The 21,383-nt window shown below is 42.2% G+C and overlaps 2 protein-coding genes across 2 annotated transcripts in view; one reads left to right on the top strand and one right to left on the bottom strand.

The window, feature by feature from the left end:
• The window catches only part of Nep2 (M13 family metallopeptidase neprilysin 2), a 50,996-nt gene extending 44,000 nt beyond the window's left edge, over window positions 1-6,996 (bottom strand). Inside the window, exon 1 of the mRNA XM_022833491.2 lies at window positions 6,905-6,996. Within this exon, the coding sequence (XP_022689226.1) occupies window positions 6,905-6,993 (89 nt within the window). The 5' untranslated portion in view covers window positions 6,994-6,996. The remainder of the gene's footprint in view (window positions 1-6,904) is intronic.
• Window positions 6,997-8,886: 1,890 nt separating this feature from the next.
• Window positions 8,887-13,967, top strand: LOC111260607 (uncharacterized). The gene is made up of 3 exons (XM_022833495.2): window positions 8,887-10,940; window positions 11,544-11,990; window positions 12,329-13,967. Exons 1-3 carry the CDS (start codon window positions 10,636-10,638, stop codon window positions 13,665-13,667), a joined length of 2,091 nt encoding a protein of 696 aa, XP_022689230.1. The 5' UTR covers window positions 8,887-10,635; the 3' UTR covers window positions 13,668-13,967.
• Window positions 13,968-21,383: the final 7,416 nt, after the last annotated feature.

Here is a 21,383-nt window from a genome sequence, read left to right on the forward strand (position 1 = left end):
TATATCTGGGTTGCTTATCTGAAAAGTCGCGATGCTGGGTACGTATAGTGGTGTTAAATGCTGAATACATTGAGAACTATATAAGACAACGGACATCAACTATAAAGCTTACAAATGTTTAAGTTATAAGTTTATATGTACACAGTCCTTACATTTCCAGAGAAAGAAATTGTTAATTAAATTGCAATCGCATTTTTTTTATTCGGATCCTTGAACAACTCGCGACGCCGACTCTACGTTTTTCGCACCGCACTTACAGGTCAAGCTCGTGAAACCGTTGCAAAATTAGCCCTAGTTGAACCTTTCATGCTTAAAATTGCGCAGTCGAAAGACACGGTCTGTAAACCGGGTTTGCAAACGGCTTATGACGCCTTTCCAGATCCATAAACGCCGTATTTCGGAGTAACTCAAAGTGGAAGTTTTTTCTACGATAACAGCTTTAAAAATTATGTTGACTAGACCCTATAATAGCTATATGTATATGTAAGCTTAGGACAACGTCACATCTCCGAGAGTCCTCAACGGGAGTACCCTGTTCGTTTGAAATAAACACATTTTACAATTAGAAAACCTAATAATATGCTATACGTGACAAAATGCTCATTAGGACGTTATTTGAAGACAAGGCCTAACACGTAAGCACTAAAAACAGATTGCTAGTCATAAGTTCAGGAACCTCAGCGTGATAATAGCCAACGCAATAGAAACGGTTCGATGGTCTACTAGAGAGTGTGTAGCTAATCTTTCTTCAATTTGTGAAGACGCTATCTGATTGTTAGTTTACTGGCACCATTTAGAGTCGTAATAATCGCTGTGGTTAGAAAGAAACAAAAAAACAATACAATGCACATTTTCGTCGAAAAAAAGGGGGCATGAGCACGTGTTGTTAATTGTTGTTTTCCCTGCGCACGTTCAGGGTAATTATCACAGATCAACGATCGGCCAGCCTGGGTAGGTATCAACCACAATCTAAATAGAATCTAGATCTTCAATACATTAGTGCATTAGATAGATGTCCAGTGGCGATAGATGAGTTCGTGTGCAGCATTATGATATCGCTCACCCAGTAAGCCACAACAGCTAGTCAGTCATTTCGGCCGAAAGACTTCGACATGCAAGGTGGCGAGATTTATGAAGAAGACAAGAACTACCACAATGTTTCACGGATCTGCAAAACCAGTCGCCGGTTAATTTAGTTCGAAGGATTCTTTGGCGACGAAATCAATCTTTCGCAATTCATTATTTGACACAGGGACATACCGCTTAAATTGCAGCGATTCGTAGGACTGAAGATGGTATAGCTCACGACAATCAGGTGGCAACGACCCTAACTGTCGTTCTTTGCTTCCACGTTAAACGTACGTCTATAGCAATGCTTTCAACTAATCTACTGTATCTTTGTTGAATCCAGCACCTCTGTGTAACGATTATCAGTTTAACTGAAACTGATGGTCAGATTTGTCCGAATCAGTTTCCTGTCAATTTCTGTCGTCGATGAACGATAACTTTTGGCCGACTTTTCCTCTACCTCCGTGTGATAACTCCGGCAAGCTCAAGAAGACTAGCACACACCAAGACAGCCTTTTTCCAATAGATAAACTGACAGAATTAAATTGTTGCCTTACGAATGACATACCCTAGATGTTGCCGGATCCTCGTATAACCACCTCAACAAAAAAGTCGGTCGGTCGAGACGAACCATACTGTCTATTTCTTCGCCTATTCGCCTACTTTGCTGTACGTACGTGACGGATTCGAAACGTTTCAATCACGCTGTTCTAAGTCCAAGTGGTACTATTGCTGCTTTCATTGATAGGTGCGACACCGCTGATATGCGCAGGCCGCTGACTGGTAAATTAAACTGTGGTACCTTCACCTATATGTTAATACATCCGTTGAAGGAATGTTTGACAGCTGTACCGCACATAAGACTCGAAATACTTATTTACCTGCACAGCACGCGCACAACTTGGAACAGACCCTGACATCGTCATTGTCCGACTTTCATGTGCCTATCGAGCGATAAAGGTCACGCACAGAATTGGCGCCGGCAGTAGAAAAGGGGCAGAGTGCACGAAGACGAATAGAATATAGAAAACATTTAACAATAAGAGCCCGAAAAGAGGAACTAGAAGAAAAATAGACTTCCCTTACTCAGCACTGAACCATCGTACATAGACACACATACACAGGCGATTAGTTACAATCACTTCGAAATTGGGTCGACGTCATTGCCGGCCACCATAGATAGATCGAAGAACATGAAAGCTACAAAAAAAAAAACAGAACCAAACTCACTAACGGTGCCGTTATTATCGTATCGTAATAGTAACATTAACGTTAGTAGATGTTAGAACCCAAACGGCAAGATCCGTTAACTTTGTGTAGTTTTTGCGGCGCCGTCAACTCTGCAAGTATACACGGCTAGGTGGTAGAATACGTCGCATAAAAACAAACACCGTTGGGACAACGGCAGTAAAAAGAAGTTTCTGCCCTGGTCAATTTTCGACACCACGTACCATTCAATATCTATGGATGAGATCCAATCGTGACATGTATGCACTGATTATACGTATAACCGTTCGTGTATCTATGTGTGATGACTATGATTAGATTGGAAATAACCGTGATATGTTTAAGTGCTGGTTATCGTTACACAATCATCTTTGTATAACTCGTAATTGATATGTAGTAATAAAAGTAATAGGTAGAATTATCGTAATCACCCAAGGCAGTTGTATCCTATAATAGTATAATTTGCTTGGTTTGCGTGGCTTAATTTCTATGTGACAAGTTCGTTTTTATCAACTAACCCGCGTTTTTTTAAAAATTCTGTTTCAATTGTTCGCCTCGGCAGGTATCATACAGGTGAGGTTTTTTATTTACGAAATCGGAGGATACTCTTTCGATTTTTACGTTTGACATGTGCGGTTAGGTATGAACGAACAAGTTTTCTTTGATTTCTTTTTCTAAAGACGAATAGACTATTCGTTAATTAAATAAACAGAGTTATGAAGTTGTGTTTTAGATAAGAAATGTCCAGTAAAGCCGTTATAAACAATGGAGTCAGGATTCCAAAATTGAAAAAGAGGTCGATCGGTTACGGGCTCGAATTGTTTATGATAAGTGTTCTACAAATGACTGCTACAAATTGAAAACATACATGGAAAAATGAGCCTGAGGTGTAGTTTTTTCATGTTTTTATTTTCATATCCTCTTTAGGACGTTACGAAATTGTAAGAATAGATGTATTCTCGAAAAACGCCAAAATTTTGGGCTAACCCCACGAAAAGTGAATTAGGAACACAAAGTTCGACAGGTCAATAACATTACCCCGGATACCAACTTTGTTGGAAGACAGAACTTACATCTGTGCATGCCAAGCGATAAATAAACCCTAAAACATATTTCTATGTTTTAGGATTCATTGCCATGCTTAAATGCCTGACCCACATACTCATATGTAGTTTGCTACTGTATCCGGCTGTAAATAACCAAATTCGTCAAAGCGGTCATGATATCAAATCCAGCTCTCCTTATTTTATAAACGAACGTTCAGTCTGACCACACTGAATGGAGTTCTATTGTTTCACAAAAGTATCTAACGAAATAGAGCCCAAGAACAATAATCACAATTAACTAGGCCGAACGATACTTCCATCGTTCTCTTTATATAAATCTTACATGTCAACTTGTACAATAATGTTTCCTCTACGTGGTTCTGAGTCTGGATAAGAATCCCAGTTTTTTTTCTTTCAATTACTTCAAAGCCATCGTCTCGCCTGTCAGTATGTTTTATTTTTAGGATATTTTTAGGCACCTTTAGCCTACCTTCGTAAGATACGAGCTTTTTCATCTAGTGATATCGAAGTTTATTTACTGCTTCATATAACTTACTTAGCAGGAATGGCAAGCATGTTAACTTACAGTAGGTAACAACAAGCAGCGCAGAAGTTCACTTGAAAATTCGACGCCACTTCATCGGTTTTCTGAACTCGTACCAGACGCCCACAGCTGAAAAGTCTGTCTATAATTGTTTTCCTTGGGCCAGGTTTTCTACTATGCACTTCACAGAGTCAATCCGATTTGTCAAACGGCAACTACCGACTTTTGAATCATCTCACGTAGGGACGCCTTGACCCTCCATGGGCCGTGCGGCTTCATTTTACGCCCAAGAAATTCCCGACTGTAACATGTCCTCGACGCATAATGCAAGTATCGCATTTGTAACTCTTTCATGTTTTTCATCCATAGAAAACTACAGAAGACCTTACACTGATAGAGTACCCTAGTCATCGAAATAGCAGTTTTAGAGGCTTGAAAAAAACAGGCTTGTGGTTGAAGTAGAGATGAGCGACACTGTTTAATAAAAAGGTTGTCGAGAATCGAACTTCGGCACCTATATTTCTAGTTAAAAGTAGACGTTTAAATCGGCTCTAATGTTTCCTAAATTCGCTTTCCTCGATAATAATAGAATCTTTTTTGTTTTGCAAACATTTAAAAATAAAATTGTTATACATATTGAGATACTGTTTTACTATCTTTTTTTTTTATACTTTTGCTATATAACAAACCATTATCAACATGTCAATAACAGTAAATTAATACGATACAATTAAGGACGATTTATTATCATTTTTTAAATAGGTCTCACTGAAGGCCTGCTGACGCCAACCTTTTGCTATAATGTTTCGCAGCGCGAAATATCTATTTCGTAAGTTGGATGGTAGTATACTTCGTTGGAATTAAACGCCAGCCTTATATACATAGCAAAAAAAAGGCAAAATTGAGGGTGGACAAGTCTTTTTTAAGTCTACATTGATCGTTAATTGTCATGACAAATGGCTCCGTGATGAAATTACGTTTTTCTAAGTTTCACAGAGCCTTCGCGCAAACAGACTATGAAAAAGTAATAGACAATCTTTGCCGTTTTAATGCAAAGCATAACTTCGTAACAGTATGCAGCTTACGTGGATGAAAATATTTATCAAAAAATCACCTTCTATCTAAAGCGTAAGCTAGCATAGTCTTAAAAAATATCTGCTACTATATTTGTTTTCTCTTACTAGAAACTCTATCTATATAAAGGTACCCTCAGGTTGAAATGGCGCTATTTATACTAAACACTAAGGCTTTTTTCCACAATAGGGATTCATTGGCATAAGTGTGAAAATAATCATTAGTTAGTTAACTTGTATTCCTATTGTGCCTCTATAACATTCTAGCTCAATACGAATTCATCGCATTTAAGGTAAAATGCGTTGTATCGTTAAAGCGGTGCTGTCTATATTGCAGGTCGCCAAGAAGGTCTAGTTCGTCGTAGGTTCATTCGTTCATTAACGAGTGTGATCCTGAGCCTTTTGCAGAGCTAGCTGTCTCTCTAGCCTTGATTACTTGAATGTCAAAAGATGTCAACCTGTTAAGTTTTCCAAAAGTGCCATTAGTTTACGGCCGACTCGTTGAAACGCATTTACGGGAAGGCTGTGGCAGATCGTTTCAGCTTACTGGAGCTTTTGCGAAGCATTGGAGATCTCGTTATGGCCAAAAACAATGTAACGTAGTTGTCAACGTACCACTGCGCGACCATCTAATAATACTACTACGACGAGGTTGCGAAAAATGTTTAGGACAATGCCGTCTAGATGCTGCTGCATTTGCGTGCAGGCACATTTGACGATAGGTCAACGATGACCGCTCTTTTTACAACCTTGTGTTCGTTGGGTGAAACGATAGAAATGTTTAATCGGGATTGCTTGAAGGTTGAGATTCTCTCCCAAGGGCGTAATGCTCGAGGAAGTCGGCAGTGCGATCGCGGAAACAGCAAGCCTCTATAAAGCTGAACAGGACCGATCGAGATTGTGGGAACGAAAAACAGCGACGTGACATTAGCCCCGACCATATCTGATACGTGTTGTAGCCGAAGCAACAGCAATAAAAACCAGTATGCTCAGTGCATCGGACCCCGACTTTTTAGCGGTTGCAAGAACAGTAGCAGAAGCCGTAACGGAATCAGCTAAGACGCCTGCCTCTACGTTTCGAGCCTTACGTCCAATACCGCCGTTAGGGATTTCATGGCTCCCAACACAAAACGAAGCGCATCTACGGCCGGGTTGAAGTCCAGACCACAACTCGCGTGTCCCCAAGATCAGAAGGGAAATATGTTACCCACGTGAAGAGGGGAGGGCTGATATAATGGAAGTGTATCAATGTTTGCACTCTGGAAAAGTCTGTTATTTGAGCCAAAGTGAAAAGTTCAACTCATTTGTATCGTACATTTAATAGCTTTAGCGAAAAATGAAGAAAGACAGTACAAAACTGGCGGTGAGACTTTTTTACGCATGCGTATACGCTATTCGTCTTGTAATTACGACTTCATTATAAGTGTAGATATTTATTCAGTTGCGGCTGTAGAGCTACCTTGTCTCATTTGGAGATTCTACTGGAGACGGTCGAAGACTTTCCGTTAGCTCGACTCGAATTTGCAGTACTCAATTCCGTTTATCAGGTGACCGAAACTAAAAGCGATCTGATTGGTGATCATTAGTGGTTTGTATCTCTAATATGCCAACAAGTATGAGTATTGTAGTTGAAAATCAGATACAAACTATCTAAAAGAAGGATGGTTTTCAAGATCGGTTCAGTCGCAAAGAGTCATAAGTTTCTATCGTCGTCAACTTTGCTTAGAGATGTTACTAATACGTTGATGGTTTTGAGAGCCGAATTGACAAGACGCATTTGTAATCATCCGTGAGAGGAGCGTCGACAATACTAGAAAACAATAATTTACCGATGTTCAAAAAGACCCCTCTCGCTACTGTCTGCTATATAAGCAGCTGTACTTTTCTGTGAATTAATCACTTTTCTCATTATTGCAATGTGTTATCGGCCTTGCTAAGCTACTTACTGTTGATGGCAGTTAGACCTCCAGTAAACAAAATGTGTGTCCTGTCGGGATTGTTGCCGATCGCGATCCGTCATGTTTTGATCCTGCATCTCGTTCTCACTTACTTAAAAGTTTCTCTCAAACTGAGTAATTCCCTTAAGCAGAACGACGACGCCAATTGTACACAATTATTCCGGTGAGATTAGTTGAGTTCAGATATGGTGACCCACACTTTTTTAATGTAACCACTCCTTTGAATGATGGGTAATGTAGAAAAATCTTGTTGGCTTGTGGTCAAGCTGGAAGTTAAATAGATTTGAAACGCGCGCGCGCACGCGCACACACACACAGACACACGCACAGACACACACACACACACACATGCGAAATGCCTGAGGTACGCGGCCGGTGGACAAAACTGACGCTGCGTGAATGGACCGTGATTGACCGTCACCGAGCGCTTTCAGTGACGACGACTACCACAAACAGATTGTGCTTCACCAGCCGCTGCAGCTATTGGCAAGTACTGATCAAGCCCACCGTTAATCGAATCGCAGCATTTATGCTTTGAATGCTGGCTCAGCTTCTGCTGTTGCATACCCGAGTCTCTTGCTCAAATTTCGGTTACTGGGTTGTCCGCCGGCCGGTTGCTTCCCTCGCTGGGTTGGGTACTGGATGGGTAAGCGCACCCAATTGCCATTTGTTTGTCCGTGTACCCTCTGTGTAGCTACCTGTCCGAAGGACCCGCACTGCGTGCGTTTCCGTGTATCTGTGTAACCGGTGTCGGCGCCACAGTGCCAACTGCCAACCGCAGCATAAAGCTAGACTGCCTTTTTACACTGTCATTAGTTCAGTCAGTCGCGCACTTTGACGAAGCAACGAACGCATGGGTTTCACTCTGCCAGTGCTCTAATTGACGTGCGTTGCTATCAGTCATTAGCACATACACGTACACACTGGCAATGCAGCTCGCCAACACCACAAGTAGACAAACATGTGCAGCCATACATACGCATAGCCAAAGACAACCGGGCAGCGCTCGCCGACGTCAAACGCGACCCGCACTTCTCTCGATTCTTGCTTGGCTTTACCCCTGGTGACGAAAAGGGGAAAGAAACAAGCAGCTGCTACCGATGCTGCTATGACCGCCGTAGCTATTTGCCGTTCACTGAACAACCATATTGTGATGTAACAGTATAACGAACGGGCTTCCCGTTTCACGCTCGTACTTAGGGCTTGACTGCCCCGAAATCATCGTCCCTTATGGCGATGCTGATCAGTACCATTGCCAGCTATTGCATCTTTTGTCAACGATCCCATAGCCCTAACTTGAACAGTCCTGATGATCCAGAGCCGACGAGCTTTTACAATGAGGCGGTGGTAATAAGCCAGGGCAGTGATAGTTAACGCTGTTGATTTGATAGCAGTGGCCTGCCTCGCTTGGCCGTTGCTTTAATCGTTAGTCATCACCACGATCCCCTTCCACCAATGCCAATATTAACGACGTCGCCGCCACCGCCGCCACTGCAGCTTCCACAGCTGATCCTGTCGCTGAACTTCATTCCGCTGCTGTGAATTTCTGCTGTGTGCGCGCCGACACGCTTCACCAATAAATGAGAAACGATGTTCATGGTCGTACGTACTTGTCGTGACGACCTGTTCCGATTGATAGCTGCTCGCGGAGTGGCGCCATCGGACACGAAATTCCTCTCAATGGAGGTCGACGAGCCCGTTGTTGGGTCGAGTAACGTCTTTGGGCATCACTGCCGCTCGGATCACGCAAGCAACAATATTCGGTCTGAAAAAATTGATGCCGCCGCAAAACATTAGTCGGCGGTCAGCTGGTCGCGGTCACTCGGCCACTGTAGGAATGTCCTGCTGACCTACCAGTATTGGTATGAATACCCGTGTGCGTCTCCTATACGTTTCGTTGCATGTGTTATCCTCTGGGTGTTTTTGTGTGTGGAAGGGAGAGTATGTATATAATGCTTATATACGCACAAACTGAACAATGGGAGGCGAATGCCGAGCAGTCTAAATCATGGCTGGATACTAAAACTGACATATTTATGTGCAATCATCTCATAAAGGAATTCGTTGCCAGTTAGGTCCTGCTATTCGACAATCATCGAAAGCTTCTCTGGGTCTGTCAGGCTGAACCCAGATCAGCAGGTAGACACGGCCGGAACGAACTATTTTTTACCGCTAGAATGGCCGGCTGCTTTTGTTGTCTGATGACGTCGAATTTGCTCTGTTTGAGCTCGGGTGCAGTGAAAAGAGTTTCTGATGGTCGCGACGGACCTGAAGGCGTACGCCAAAAGGGGAGGGAACAACAAAGCTCTTTAGCTTTTATTGAATTCTGCTGAAGAATTACAGGCGAGTCAATGACTGCGGTTGACGACCTGAACCCTATAGGGATGAAGGGTAGAGAAATATTTTTGTTTCTATAAAACAGTTGTTCAGTCGCGAACCGACTTATCAAGACTCAGGGTGACTGAGTTTCTTATTAATCTTGGCGCAATTGATAAGGACTTGCTTTCAATGAATTGAGGTCCTAAATCAGCGCTTTTCGTATAGAATACGAAGTTGGACGAAAATAACATTCATTGGATAATGGCTACTATCGGTACTTTAAATGTCGCTTAACGGTAGATCATGTTCAATTACTTCAGTAACCTTTAGTTCAAAATAAAACCATAGAGTAGAATATCACACGCTAGAGAGAATACGGAAAAAATGGTGTTCGTAATCAGCTTTATAGCTGATTTGTTTTTTCTTTTCATAATAGTCATAAATAGCAGAATACTGCTATTTAATCTGCTTAGCTGTATTACTAAAATAGCGGTTATACTAAAATACCTCCACAAGGGAGTATCAGGAATGATCTTTATAAATTTACAATCTTCAAGTCAATGCATCACAATCGCTGATACTACCGGCAGCATTCTTCAGGTATCGTCACCTCGATCAGTCGGAGGGCTTCTTCGGATGATACGATTTTTTCATTGGCAGCGGAGCTTTTAACCTATATTTATATCATAACTAATAACTCATACGTAGTCGGCTTGGATGAGTGAAAAAAAAAATGCCGAAAAATACTAAAAATTTCCCTCCTAAGTCACTGATAAGGCCGCTGTTAAACGATTGACCACATTTGTTTTATACATAAATCCGGTGCACTTTTCGAAACATTTTTTCTAACGCTTTGCACTTCGGAAGCTATCCATGAAGTTAATATGCAAACATTATATTTTATTTGGACGATTTCCGAATACCAAACTTAGCCTCGTTTCTGAACTTGTAGTAGCGAGTATACTCCGAGGTAGATTGAACTGACATCATCCGAAGATCGGTCATTTGGACGACAAACGCTGGACAATAATAAACTGTTTCTAACCGATAGCCAGGGTTATCGGGGTATATTTTAACATCGCTATATTATTCTGCTTCACTCTCCTGATACAATTATTGGTCATCAACGAATCGCTTCTGCAACCATTTTGGCTTTGTATAGGATTTCTAAAGTATAGCGACAAATCGTAATTGAAATCACTGGTCGCCATAGCCCCTAAGCAAATCGCCTGGCGAGAGTGAGCACACACACACAGGTGCCATCTATTTTTTCGAATATACGTTCCGTGGTTGTTGCCAAGTGCAAACGAAGCGCCGACTGTTCTGAATTAAGGTCTAGTGGAACATCCCTGGTTGTGCCTGCTAAGTCGACGCTTAAACAGCGACCCGCTTGCGACACAATGTCTTGTCGCGGATATGGCTCTCATCGTAGCCATGCACCATTGCGTCTTGGAGACGGCTCGTCACTTGAGCATGGAGGCCGGTGTTGCTGTGTTAAGGAAGACGTTTCTTGTGAAGCGGCGGCAAGCGAACGCCGCTCAATGCCCACTGCTCAATATTGCCGATGTGGGGCACTTCGAGCGTCATCTCTCGACCATTTATTCATACCTGAGGATCTGTCGATAGTGCCCATACATCTCAAATATAGCAAAGACAAATTTCGTGGAGTTCGCGTTGATGGCCGCATGTACTTTCTTCCAAACAGGTATTTCAGAAATAATTTGTCTTAGCAATACTTTTTAAGGCGACAATCGTTCAGATACGGCATCTCATAACACTTTAGGCAATTCATAGAGAACACGTCATTCTGAAATACGTTACTTGCCCAGCAACCGTTTCCAATGGAAAGTTCGTGAAGCAACAACCTTGTCCCATTTATAAGTCATTCAAAACTAACTTATAAGGATAAATGCGGTCAATTCTTATTTTTGCTCGTTCAGTAATACTTCAGTACATTATTTAGTTCAACGTAAGCAAGGAACTCAGTCACGATACCTATAAAAAGCTCTCGCACAGCTATTGTGATAGCGATGCTATGGAGATTTCGATATAGGATAACCGAACTGGTGTAGCCTTGACGTTAACCACAGTGGTCATTAACTGTTGGAAATATATATACATTATATATAACACACCGTTGAGAAACGTTGCATTACAATCGAAAAAAAACGAAGCACGTTTATGCAGGGCACTAAACAACAAATGAATTAAAAACCATTTTCTATTTTACCAGTAAAACTCCTGACGTATAATCATTTAATGTAAGGGTAGTGCCCGCTGTTATTTGTTTCTGATGTACAACGTTTAGCCAACATTTCGGCCGATTGTGGGTCGGTGACTCTCGTCGGGATCAGTCGCGTAAGGAGACCCTAGCCGTCGGGAGGGATCTACTTAAACGAAACAACGACTACGCCCCGCCAGGTAATTTTACTAAGGACATCTATAAGGAAAGAAACAGGACGAATCGAAGCTATCCAGATGACTGGCGATCGGAGCGTAGATCTGTGCGTCAATCAGTAGGTCGACTAACGGACGATCGGCGACCTAAAAGTCGTCAGACCACGAATGATCGGAACTCGTTTGTGTTTACTGTGAATACCGGAAGTAAGTACCAGCCGCCTGCTAGTCGCGAAAGACGTTTCACTATTCCACGAGGCGGGGGGATTACGTACTCACCGAGCAACTCAAAAGGTTCGCCACGGGCAGGCGCATCCTCAAGCGCCGGTTCAGTCGCATCTGTAGGGGCACGGGAAAGGTTTGTTTTCGAAATATAGACGAACATCTTTTCGGTCTTTGTCAAACTTTTAGGTCCTGTTAAAATAGTGTTACGTTGCAAGCTTATTTTCATAGAGAAAGAAGGACACTGATTATGCCCAGTGTTGTTTTAAAATCTAGTCCTAGTCTACATAGTTTCCTAAACTTTGAAAACGTTCTACTAGATGACTGAGGACGTAAAATAAGAGCATGAATTGTTCTGGAACATTTGGTTTCTAAATACTCTAGTCAGATTCTATAGCACTCAAAATTAATACGAATTTTTCTATAACATCTTGCGTGTTTTCCTAAATGTACCGTGGGGTATTATCTAATTAGTTATGTGGAAGTATCAAGTCGTGGTGAGAAACGTCGGGAAAGACGTCCTCGCATTGTCAAATTTGCCGATGACGAACAATTCCTGGCTAGCATTAACGAGGAGCCGGACACCAAATGCGATCGACGAAATTCGAACGAGGCCAAATCGAAGACTCGGGCGCATCAGAGAGATAGCGGTAATGCGACATCGGGAGTCAAAGAGAGCACTGGGCGCAAAAGCACATCACGTAAGGTCAAGGGAGCTCATCGCAAATCGAATGAAATGCAAGACACCTCATCGGGTGACGACGTCGGACAGAATTTGAAAAACGTAGAAAACCAAGACGTCGGTGAAACCAATGGCAAGGTCTCTATTGGCTCAAACGAAGTATTGTCTTTACCACCTAGCACCGAACTCCTCTGTGTCGCTGACAGGAGTGATCAAAAGTCAACACCGTTAGTGGCTGAGATAATTGTGGCAGACGGTTGCAAGAATGGGACGGAAGCTACCTCTGATGGCAACAGTCTTGAAATTCTGTGCACGGAGCCCGTGGCGACGATCAGACAGTCCTCTGTGCAGGCGCCGGTTACTGTCGTAACCACAGTGAAAGTTCCTACAGCGCTTTCAACTCAAGCACCTACGGTGATTCCGATTCAAGAGCGTACTCTCGTAACTTCAATACAGCGTTCTATAGTAGAACCTACGCAAATCCCAGCGTCGGCTTTAGTTATGCAAGCGCAATCATCGCTTGAAGCTACAAGTTCCATTCAAACTGCAACTGCTTCTCTGCACGCTCCCGCGGCGTCATCACCACAAACGACCGCAGCTGTCCATTCCGTTGGACAACCTGATTATCAAGCGCTTGACATAACCTCAGAGAAGCTTTCTGAGATCTGTCCTTCGAAATCGGCCGTGACGTCTCCCCAGAAACCGACTGTGACGTCTTATCTGAAACCGCCCGTAACATTATCTCAAAAGCTAAATCTGCCCGCTTCACTGCCTCTGAAGCCATTGGTGTCGCCCCCTCCGAAACCGGCCGTTTCGGCCCTAAATAATCAACCCGCTATATCTCCAAGCCATGTCCCTATGTCAACTTCAATTCAGACGTCATCGGCAGTTCTCGCTCAAGTATCCATGCTCACACCAACACAACCACCTGCGCTAAGCTTGGTTCCGCCATCCTCAGCAGTGTCCCCAAAGCCGCCCGCGGTAGCTCAATCAACTGAGCTTGTAGCGTCACTGTCGACGCCCCTTGCATGCCCTGTCACAGCTCTTGCGAAGGCGTTCACTGAACGTTTGTTGCCAAAGCCGAAAGTAAGTCATTCCGAAGTCACTGCAAACGCGAATACTAATGAATGAAAACGAAGAGTCAACGCACAGATAAAGCACGTGGCGTGTTAGTCATTAAAAAAGGGGCCTATAAAAGAACCCATAGTAGCAAGAAACCACGTTCCCAGTGCAGCAGTACCAAGTTATCAAGGTATATGCTGTGTGGTGCGAAGTGATTCCATTGAGGCTGCAAGGCGCTTTGAAGGTTTGTGGAAATACTGACTAAACTGCTGCCGGGCGAAAAGTGTAGCCACGTAGGAAAGTTCCTCTCATGCGACCTAAGGTGATTTCATAATAAAGTTTTTTTATGAAAGATTTTCTTCCAAGAAAGAGACCTTTGTCCATTGACCAATGTGCGCCATCTTATTAAAAAACAGTAATCTCATGGCCTAATGCTAATCATCATCAGTTAAATTATCGAAACCGATCAAACGTTTTGCATGTATCACGTTTTAGAGAAAAGCTTAAGGATAAGTTTAAGGAAGTTCCTATATCACCTAGAATATCCTTTTCGACCTATGGAATATTTCCTACAAATACATGTCCACATTCAAATGTGGATATATAATAAGTTATAAAAGATGTATCTAAATGCATAAATATTCTTTGAAAATAATAAAGTACATCAACTTTGTTCTTATCTCTAAAATTTATAGTACTGTATTTTTCTAACAGTTCATTTTCATATAGAATATTAACTATATTTTTACTATGGACTCAATTAATATTCTATATAAGTCCATTTAAAATAGGCGATATTATAAATGAGCGGTACGATCTATTTATTTGGTGAGGAACTCTCGGTGGGAATACGAAATAGGTTCTACGAATAGCGTTCATTTTTCATGCGAGTTGTATAATATGCGTGGTCGGCGGAACTCTCACTTTCTAACGAATATAAGACTATTCACTAGCGTTTCCTGAAAAAAACGAATTTTTATAAAATTAACAGTCAATTGTTTAAAGTTTAAACTTCGTTTTAGCTACAGTTATGACGGACTAGTTAAGATTTGCAGCTATGACTATTTGTTTTTTTTTTATGCTTGATTAGCTTGTGTATTTTCTATAATATTTTAAAACCTGATCCGTAGCATTTTGCGTGCGCTGCATCGGAGCTGGTAAGTTTCAGCGTTCTTAAAATACAATGTTGTCAAACGTTTGAAGAACACTAAACAAACAACTATGTTGACATGTATGGTCAAGGATCATCTCAGGAGTATACACGTAGGTTAGATGACGATTTCAACGTGTACTGCGATTCGACATATGGATTAGCCGGGTGAGAGATTGTAAAGTCGTAACCATAATAGTAGTTTTGTTCGATAATTTTACTCTTTGAAACAGATTGGGCAACGCATCGGGCGAATGGTTCGTACAACCTAAATCGGGGCGGATCGACCCGCTGATCGAATATAAGTAATAAATTGTAGTGTACTAGCATTGGCAGGCTAATGTGATATGGCTAAGCAGCAAATTTTTGGGCTCAAGTTAAAAAATCAAAAATGAAAATTTCAACAAATAAAACCATCGTGCCATTAGCTAATTTTACTCGTAAAAATAGCACAAACACGATAATTTGCTTAACTTGCGTTTCCACACCGGTATCGAGAACGCTATAACATCCCAGGGGAGATAAACTCATCAATGATAGATATCTGGGTGTACTCTCTAATAGGGCTAAGTTCCTGGCCAAGAGATTTAGTAGGATCAATGAAATTTCGCTGAAATGTGATTTTCGGAGTGTACGATAACGTACACGATTCAGCTATAGGTTATGAATAAATGATAAAACTGCAACAATTTACTCATCATTACTAATGGTGTGAAAATTACCATGGGGTATTGATTGAGGCTTCGCCACAACGTATGTTACGCGACAAATTCTATTATTATGCACCGAATCGAACAAAATGAAGCTGTAAAAGAATGCTCCGCGGGTATGTTCCGAGAACGGAGTCGAAACGGTATTATTAAATGCGGCTCCTCTAAATGTTTCTGTTGGCTGGAAATTTTTTGTTGACTTGGGAAACTGGCAAATCAAATCAACGAACGAAGTCTGAATCTTGCGACTTAGACATGTGCAGCCCTAATATATTGGGCGATTGTTAGTTTGCCGCGCACGGATTTCGAATTCGCACAAACGACCGATGTATATCTATATATACTGAGCTTCTTCTGTCAACGGATCCGTACCCGCTATCATAAACTGCTCTCTAAAATTTAAATGGCACCCTGTATACCATAACTATTGACGACATCAAATATGCCGTGTAGCAGCGATTCGATCAAAAACAGTGACAGTGCAACGATACTTCAACTTAAACAGTGATAATGTTGAAAACTTGAACGCATATACTAAAGAAAAATTCAAATAGTCAGGCTGAAACGAAATGCTCGTTTACATCCTAATGTTATATCCGCAACCGTACATTGTAACGGACTTGCGTGATATCACCGCTTTTACGTGACTATTCCACTCGGGCACAATGGTCGATCTTTTGACAGGACTAGTTGATAGTATTCGCACGACTACTTCGTAAGTAAATTGTGTGCGATTTGATTTTCTTCTGTATTTAACGAATTTTTCTTACAAGAATAATACAGAAAAGCAACGCAACAAGATACGTCCTATGGACTAGCCATGCAACCATCTTTTTTTTCGGGCCAGCTATTTTGTGTCGTTGCGGCATTAACTTCAACCGAACTTTAACATAACCAAACATAATAGTTGTCGCATGGTTTCCCTGTCCTTTCGCGTGCCTAGGACTCGTCCTTAGACCTGTCACGTCTACCATTGGCTTTGTCCTACTGGCGCTGTAAATTACCTATTCAAGATCGACTATTTGGTGCGTGTGTCAGATTAGGACCGAAAGGGAGGGGTAAAAGGGATAAACTTCCGTCGGATTTCTACACAAGTCCTAGATGATGCGGAGAGAAGAAAAACGACCCCACGGACCTTTATTGGGCTGCTGAAACAGGCGACCAGAAAACCGGTCTGTCTGTGTATACACGCTCATAACGTGTATCTATAAAGCCGCCGGCACAGTTTCTTACAACGTCTTAGAGAGGAAGATGTGACCCCCTGCCGGAAGAATAAACGAGGCTATCGTACGCATGTGTCTGCTGTACTGGTAGGAGGTAGCATGAAATCGAGACAGGCAGTATCCGGGTCAGACAAGCCCTAAAGGATCTTCCTCGACAAGATCGAATTTATCTAAACGTAGACTAATAAGTTTAGTAACATAATACGTATGATCTGCTCACGTCAAATTTCCTATATAATAATAACCAATAATTTCAATAACCAAGCGCAATTTAAAGACGAACATATTATACATTAACTAATTAACAAATGAGCAATTCGATGTCAGTAGCCATTGTTTACAGCACACCGTGTAAGTACAAAAAAACAAAACGTACATAGGACATGGTCGTCTGATAGACTTTTCATGTTCTCGGTGTATTTTGACTGAATTGAGCGGTAAAAGCTAGGCACACATGGCTACGCCCATATATCCCTGTTGTTCATGCATTGTGACTATATGTTAAATAGCTTAGATATTGCTTAATGCCTTAAATTCATGAACGTGGTTTAGTACGCATGTAATTTTGAGCGGGCTTAGGCGGCACGGCTTATTTCAGTGCCATACATTTGCCAGGTTTCATTGCACTCAAAATCTTTAGCGTAAAACAGAAAAGCCGGGTTTATTTTGATCAAACGCTCACGATTTTATCTCGCGCAGCGTCTGTACAGCACGGTCTTTCTAGAAATCCTGAAACGTGACATCGGGACTGATATCAGGCTTTTTCTACAACTAAGAATTCTCTGGTTGTCAGAATTGAATAACGGCTATATGGGCACACAAGTCATGCGCAATAGCTGTGGCTAACTTCGCTGGTGTTCCCCAAATATTTTCATCTCTATTCATATAGAGGATATAGCATTGCGTTTTTCCTTATGAAACTCTCGTCCTAGGAACAAGAAACGAGGAGCTTCTCAATCAACGGCTTCCTGGCTGAGATGTTCATGTAGTCCATAGGCGAAATTAATAGCATCGATAAGGATATGGTGAATTAGCAAACTAGGTTAAAATACAATGAAAAGGCACCTTTTGCGTCGATAATTCATTGTAGCCGTTTACGTCGACCTTCTATCAAACGCCTGTGAAAAGGCATCCTATTTAACTTGGCTCATGCGATCTTGCTTTACCAGATGTATACGGTCACAGTAAAAACAAGATTGATCCTGTTAATAACTACAAAACATAAGCAGTTACGCTGTTTCGCATAAACTCTGCGAAATTTGAACATATCTCGGTGATGTTCTCTTCGAGATTGTATCTTTCGGTCACCTAAGTTATTACACTTCAATTTTAAACTTTTTCCATCTAATTAATAGAATATAATCTCACCATTTACGACCAGTATTGCATCTCAAGACGGCTATTCGTTGAGCTAACACGAAAGGTTCATTTAAACAATGATTCTTATTCCAGTAGATAATTACGCGTCTTTGATACCTCTCAAACAGAAAAACTGTTACATTTAATATAGACGTGAATATCATTCCGCTTATTCTTCCACTATCATACCTGCTGTGCCTTTTACAAAATCAAAGCTGTACCATTATAATGCAGTATGAAACGTTCTCTATTTTCTAGCATTAACAGGTCAAAATAGTATAGTCGACGTATCAACGCCAATGATTGGTGTTCGACACAGGGGCGCACTTATATTAATTTGTGTTTTGCCTTTATGTTTCTTTACTCTGCTGTGTGGTCGATGCGTCAGTAACCCCCTTTTTCGTAGCAGCAGTGGGCGTGCTGAGCATATTCATCTCGTAAGAACCGCACGCCTAACAAACACACTACAGAGAAGTTGCAAATCCAATGATCGTTGTTATTATCCCGATTCAGTGTGTCCTCTGCCGTCGAGTGTCTGTTATATGAACCATGCGGATCATGACAGCAAAGCAATCTTCACTCGGTTTTCCCTTTTCTCAATGGCGTTTTCCCGCCATCATCCTAAGTGGCCCGACTCTACCGCAAGCATATCCAGGACATTCATGTCTACACCCGCCGCCTAACTCCAGCGCGGGCATTACAACGACTCAGACATGGGCCAATGCATCAGTAAAGCAGGAAACCTAACTTCAAGCCGACACTCGCCATCAGCGAGCCCAAGAACGAGACTATGTGTTGTCGTCGTTGTTCTGCTGCCTATGTTAGTCGCTTTACGATGTATGTTCGGTATGATTCTTAGCCCCCTCCCCAGTGTTCGATCCCACTTTGTGCACTGCTACCCCTTCGATGCTACGGTGCGATGAGGACGACCTCCTTTTTCCTTGTTGTTGTTGTTCCGTCATTCCTTTGTCATTGCCGCATTCCCTTCCTGTTAGCCAAGCGTCCCCGATCTATGTCGTACGTACGAGACTCTAAATGACTTGTTATATGTTTCCATTTGGAGAGAATCAGCCGTGGAATAGCTGTGAGTTACCGTAACAGAAGCAACAGCAGTAAGGGGGTGCCATAGCAAGCCAATATAGAAAAGCTAGTGTGAAGTCGAAGTTAGGGCAAGGATAAAGCGATTGGTTCGTGTTGGTTACCGGGAATCTGAAGGTGAAATAACGGCGAATACGGTGCCATGCAAGGCACGCAGGCGAGGATCTCAGACAATGACAACTGTTATGTTGGTACGGACGAGCCTCGATGTGCCAAACAACGCCAACATCCGGGATAGTAAGCATGTTATAAGAAGCCGCAGCAGAGTGATTCTTCCGTGACACTACCTTCCGCAACGATATCAAATAGACACATGGACTGAACCGCACAAAGTACACAGATAGCAGAAATCCAAAGCAGTTTATGGCGTTTGAGGCGAGCGACTTTAGGGAACGGGTGGCAAATAGTCCTACACGGGTAATCGGCTGCAGTCCTTAGCAGAAGTGGCCTATCGAACCAAAACATCGACTTGTTCGTAGTTCATAGCTACTCTCGGTGAGGAACGACTGGAACCGTTTGGTCTTCAGCGGACCTCAGAAGGAGCTGTGTCTTTTTTGCCTTCCACGCGGCTTCGGCTGGTCTCACTGCCTATTGAGAACTTCCTGCTACACTTTTTTCGGCGAAATCGTCTGGTCGCACACATTTGTTTACTCAAGAAGCGGAGTGGCTTCTGTTCCGTATCCGGAGGCGCTTTACCAACGGAGTATTGCTGGTGTCGACTAACAGGAAGAGACTAGGGAAAAGCACAGGGTGGGTGGCCAAACGAAGATCAAAAGCTCTTTGGTCTTGACAAAAATACTTCTCTACTACAAAATAAAGCGAAAGGGGTGTGGTAGGGCAGGTTTTACAAACTGAATAACTCGTCCACAGCATTTTCTTCTTCTATTTTAATCGAATGCGCGAAGTTCTGATGGTGCACGTTTGCACGCAAACGAGCAGACGCCGGTGCATGGATTAAATTCATGCAACGAAGAGAAAGGTTTGCTTTTGGTAGGGTACAAGGTAAAGCTTATTCGCATGTGGGTGTATCAAAAATCATCGTCCGAATATACGTTTCGTGGATCTTTATTTGCGGTTTCCTTTTTTCTTCTCGCTAGTGGCTAAACTTCGTTTTACTAAAGACGTTTGTTAAAGCAGAGCCTTTCCTCAAGCACGGCGCTCTGAAAACCTCCACGGAATTGCGCAACGATTCAATGCTGAGTGAAAAAGTAAACATGGTAGCTACGGATTCACGCTCGCTTTAACCGATTTGAGCATAGTAACGTATACAAATAGCGACCCGTGTTTAGGTAGTTGAACTTTATAGATATATGGAGACATATAAGCAACATGGAGAAGCTGGTTCTATTTTAGATTGTGTTACATATAAGCAGTATGCCGTCATAACAATTTAAATTGATAGGGAAAATCGCCTGTGCTGTGACGCATATGTGAAAGCTGGAGCTAATATGAGTAACAATGTACTAGATCGTAAGGTAAAAGGCGAAAAAATCTACAAATAATGGCTTACACCCATGCAAATTATAGCTGGTATGTGATCCCTATACTATAATAAGACTGATAGAAATTTTCTTGTTCTGATACAATGCAGATCGTGACTCTGACTAGATTCAATGTTGTGTTTATTAGATATTCGTAAAATCATCCGTGCATTTATATCGTCGACCACTGGACTCGCTGTTGAACTTTATCAGGTCAAAAGGCTATGTACAAAGCTGTGCGAAACAATAATGAAGGACACTTACAAAGATATTCAGGCTATTGTATTGGATACATCGAGTTCGCTGTAAACAATCAATTGTGTCTCAAAAATGTGGGATAGTGTCTGGCATATTTTAAGCCGCTCTATCATCTTCCAGGGGCCCGTGGGTTCAGCCATTGAGGAGCGTCATCTGGGTCATAAGGTTCGTTTTCCTCTCACCAGGAAGAATGAAGTGACAGCGTGAATTGTGCTGTCGTCATAGTACATTTTGAAGACCCTGCTGCTAGCGGGGTCCCGTCTATTGACGGTTGGGTGAGTTCTTTCAAAGCTAATATCCCTCAAGCTTAAAGTCTGCTTAGAGAATTTTAATTCGTCATTTCATACAGACTTTTCTCTTCATCATATAGGAGGGCCGTTTTGCTCGCCCGCCCTAGTTCTGCCTTGATTCGCTTAACTTCTGGGGTTCGTCGTAGCTTTGCCTGCAAAAGCCGCGTACGTTTTGCAGCGTTATAAACGATGAAGGGAAAATGCGGCTAAACAACG

The sequence above is a fragment of the Varroa jacobsoni genome, unplaced genomic scaffold, assembly GCF_002532875.2.
Source record: "Varroa jacobsoni isolate VJ856 unplaced genomic scaffold, vjacob_1.0 scaffold_459, whole genome shotgun sequence".
Taxonomy (NCBI): domain Eukaryota; kingdom Metazoa; phylum Arthropoda; class Arachnida; order Mesostigmata; family Varroidae; genus Varroa; species Varroa jacobsoni.

Excerpts from the sequence above, each read along its gene's own strand:
- LOC111260607 (XM_022833495.2), top strand. The coding sequence starts at position 10,636 with ATGTCTTGTCGCGGATATGGCTCTCATCGTAGCCATGCACCATTGCGT. Across the intron at positions 10,941-11,543 it reads ATGTACTTTCTTCCAAACAG|CCAACATTTCGGCCGATTGT; the intron begins GTATTTCAGAAA and ends TACAACGTTTAG. Across the intron at positions 11,991-12,328 it reads TCTGTAGGGGCACGGGAAAG|TTATGTGGAAGTATCAAGTC; the intron begins GTTTGTTTTCGA and ends TTATCTAATTAG.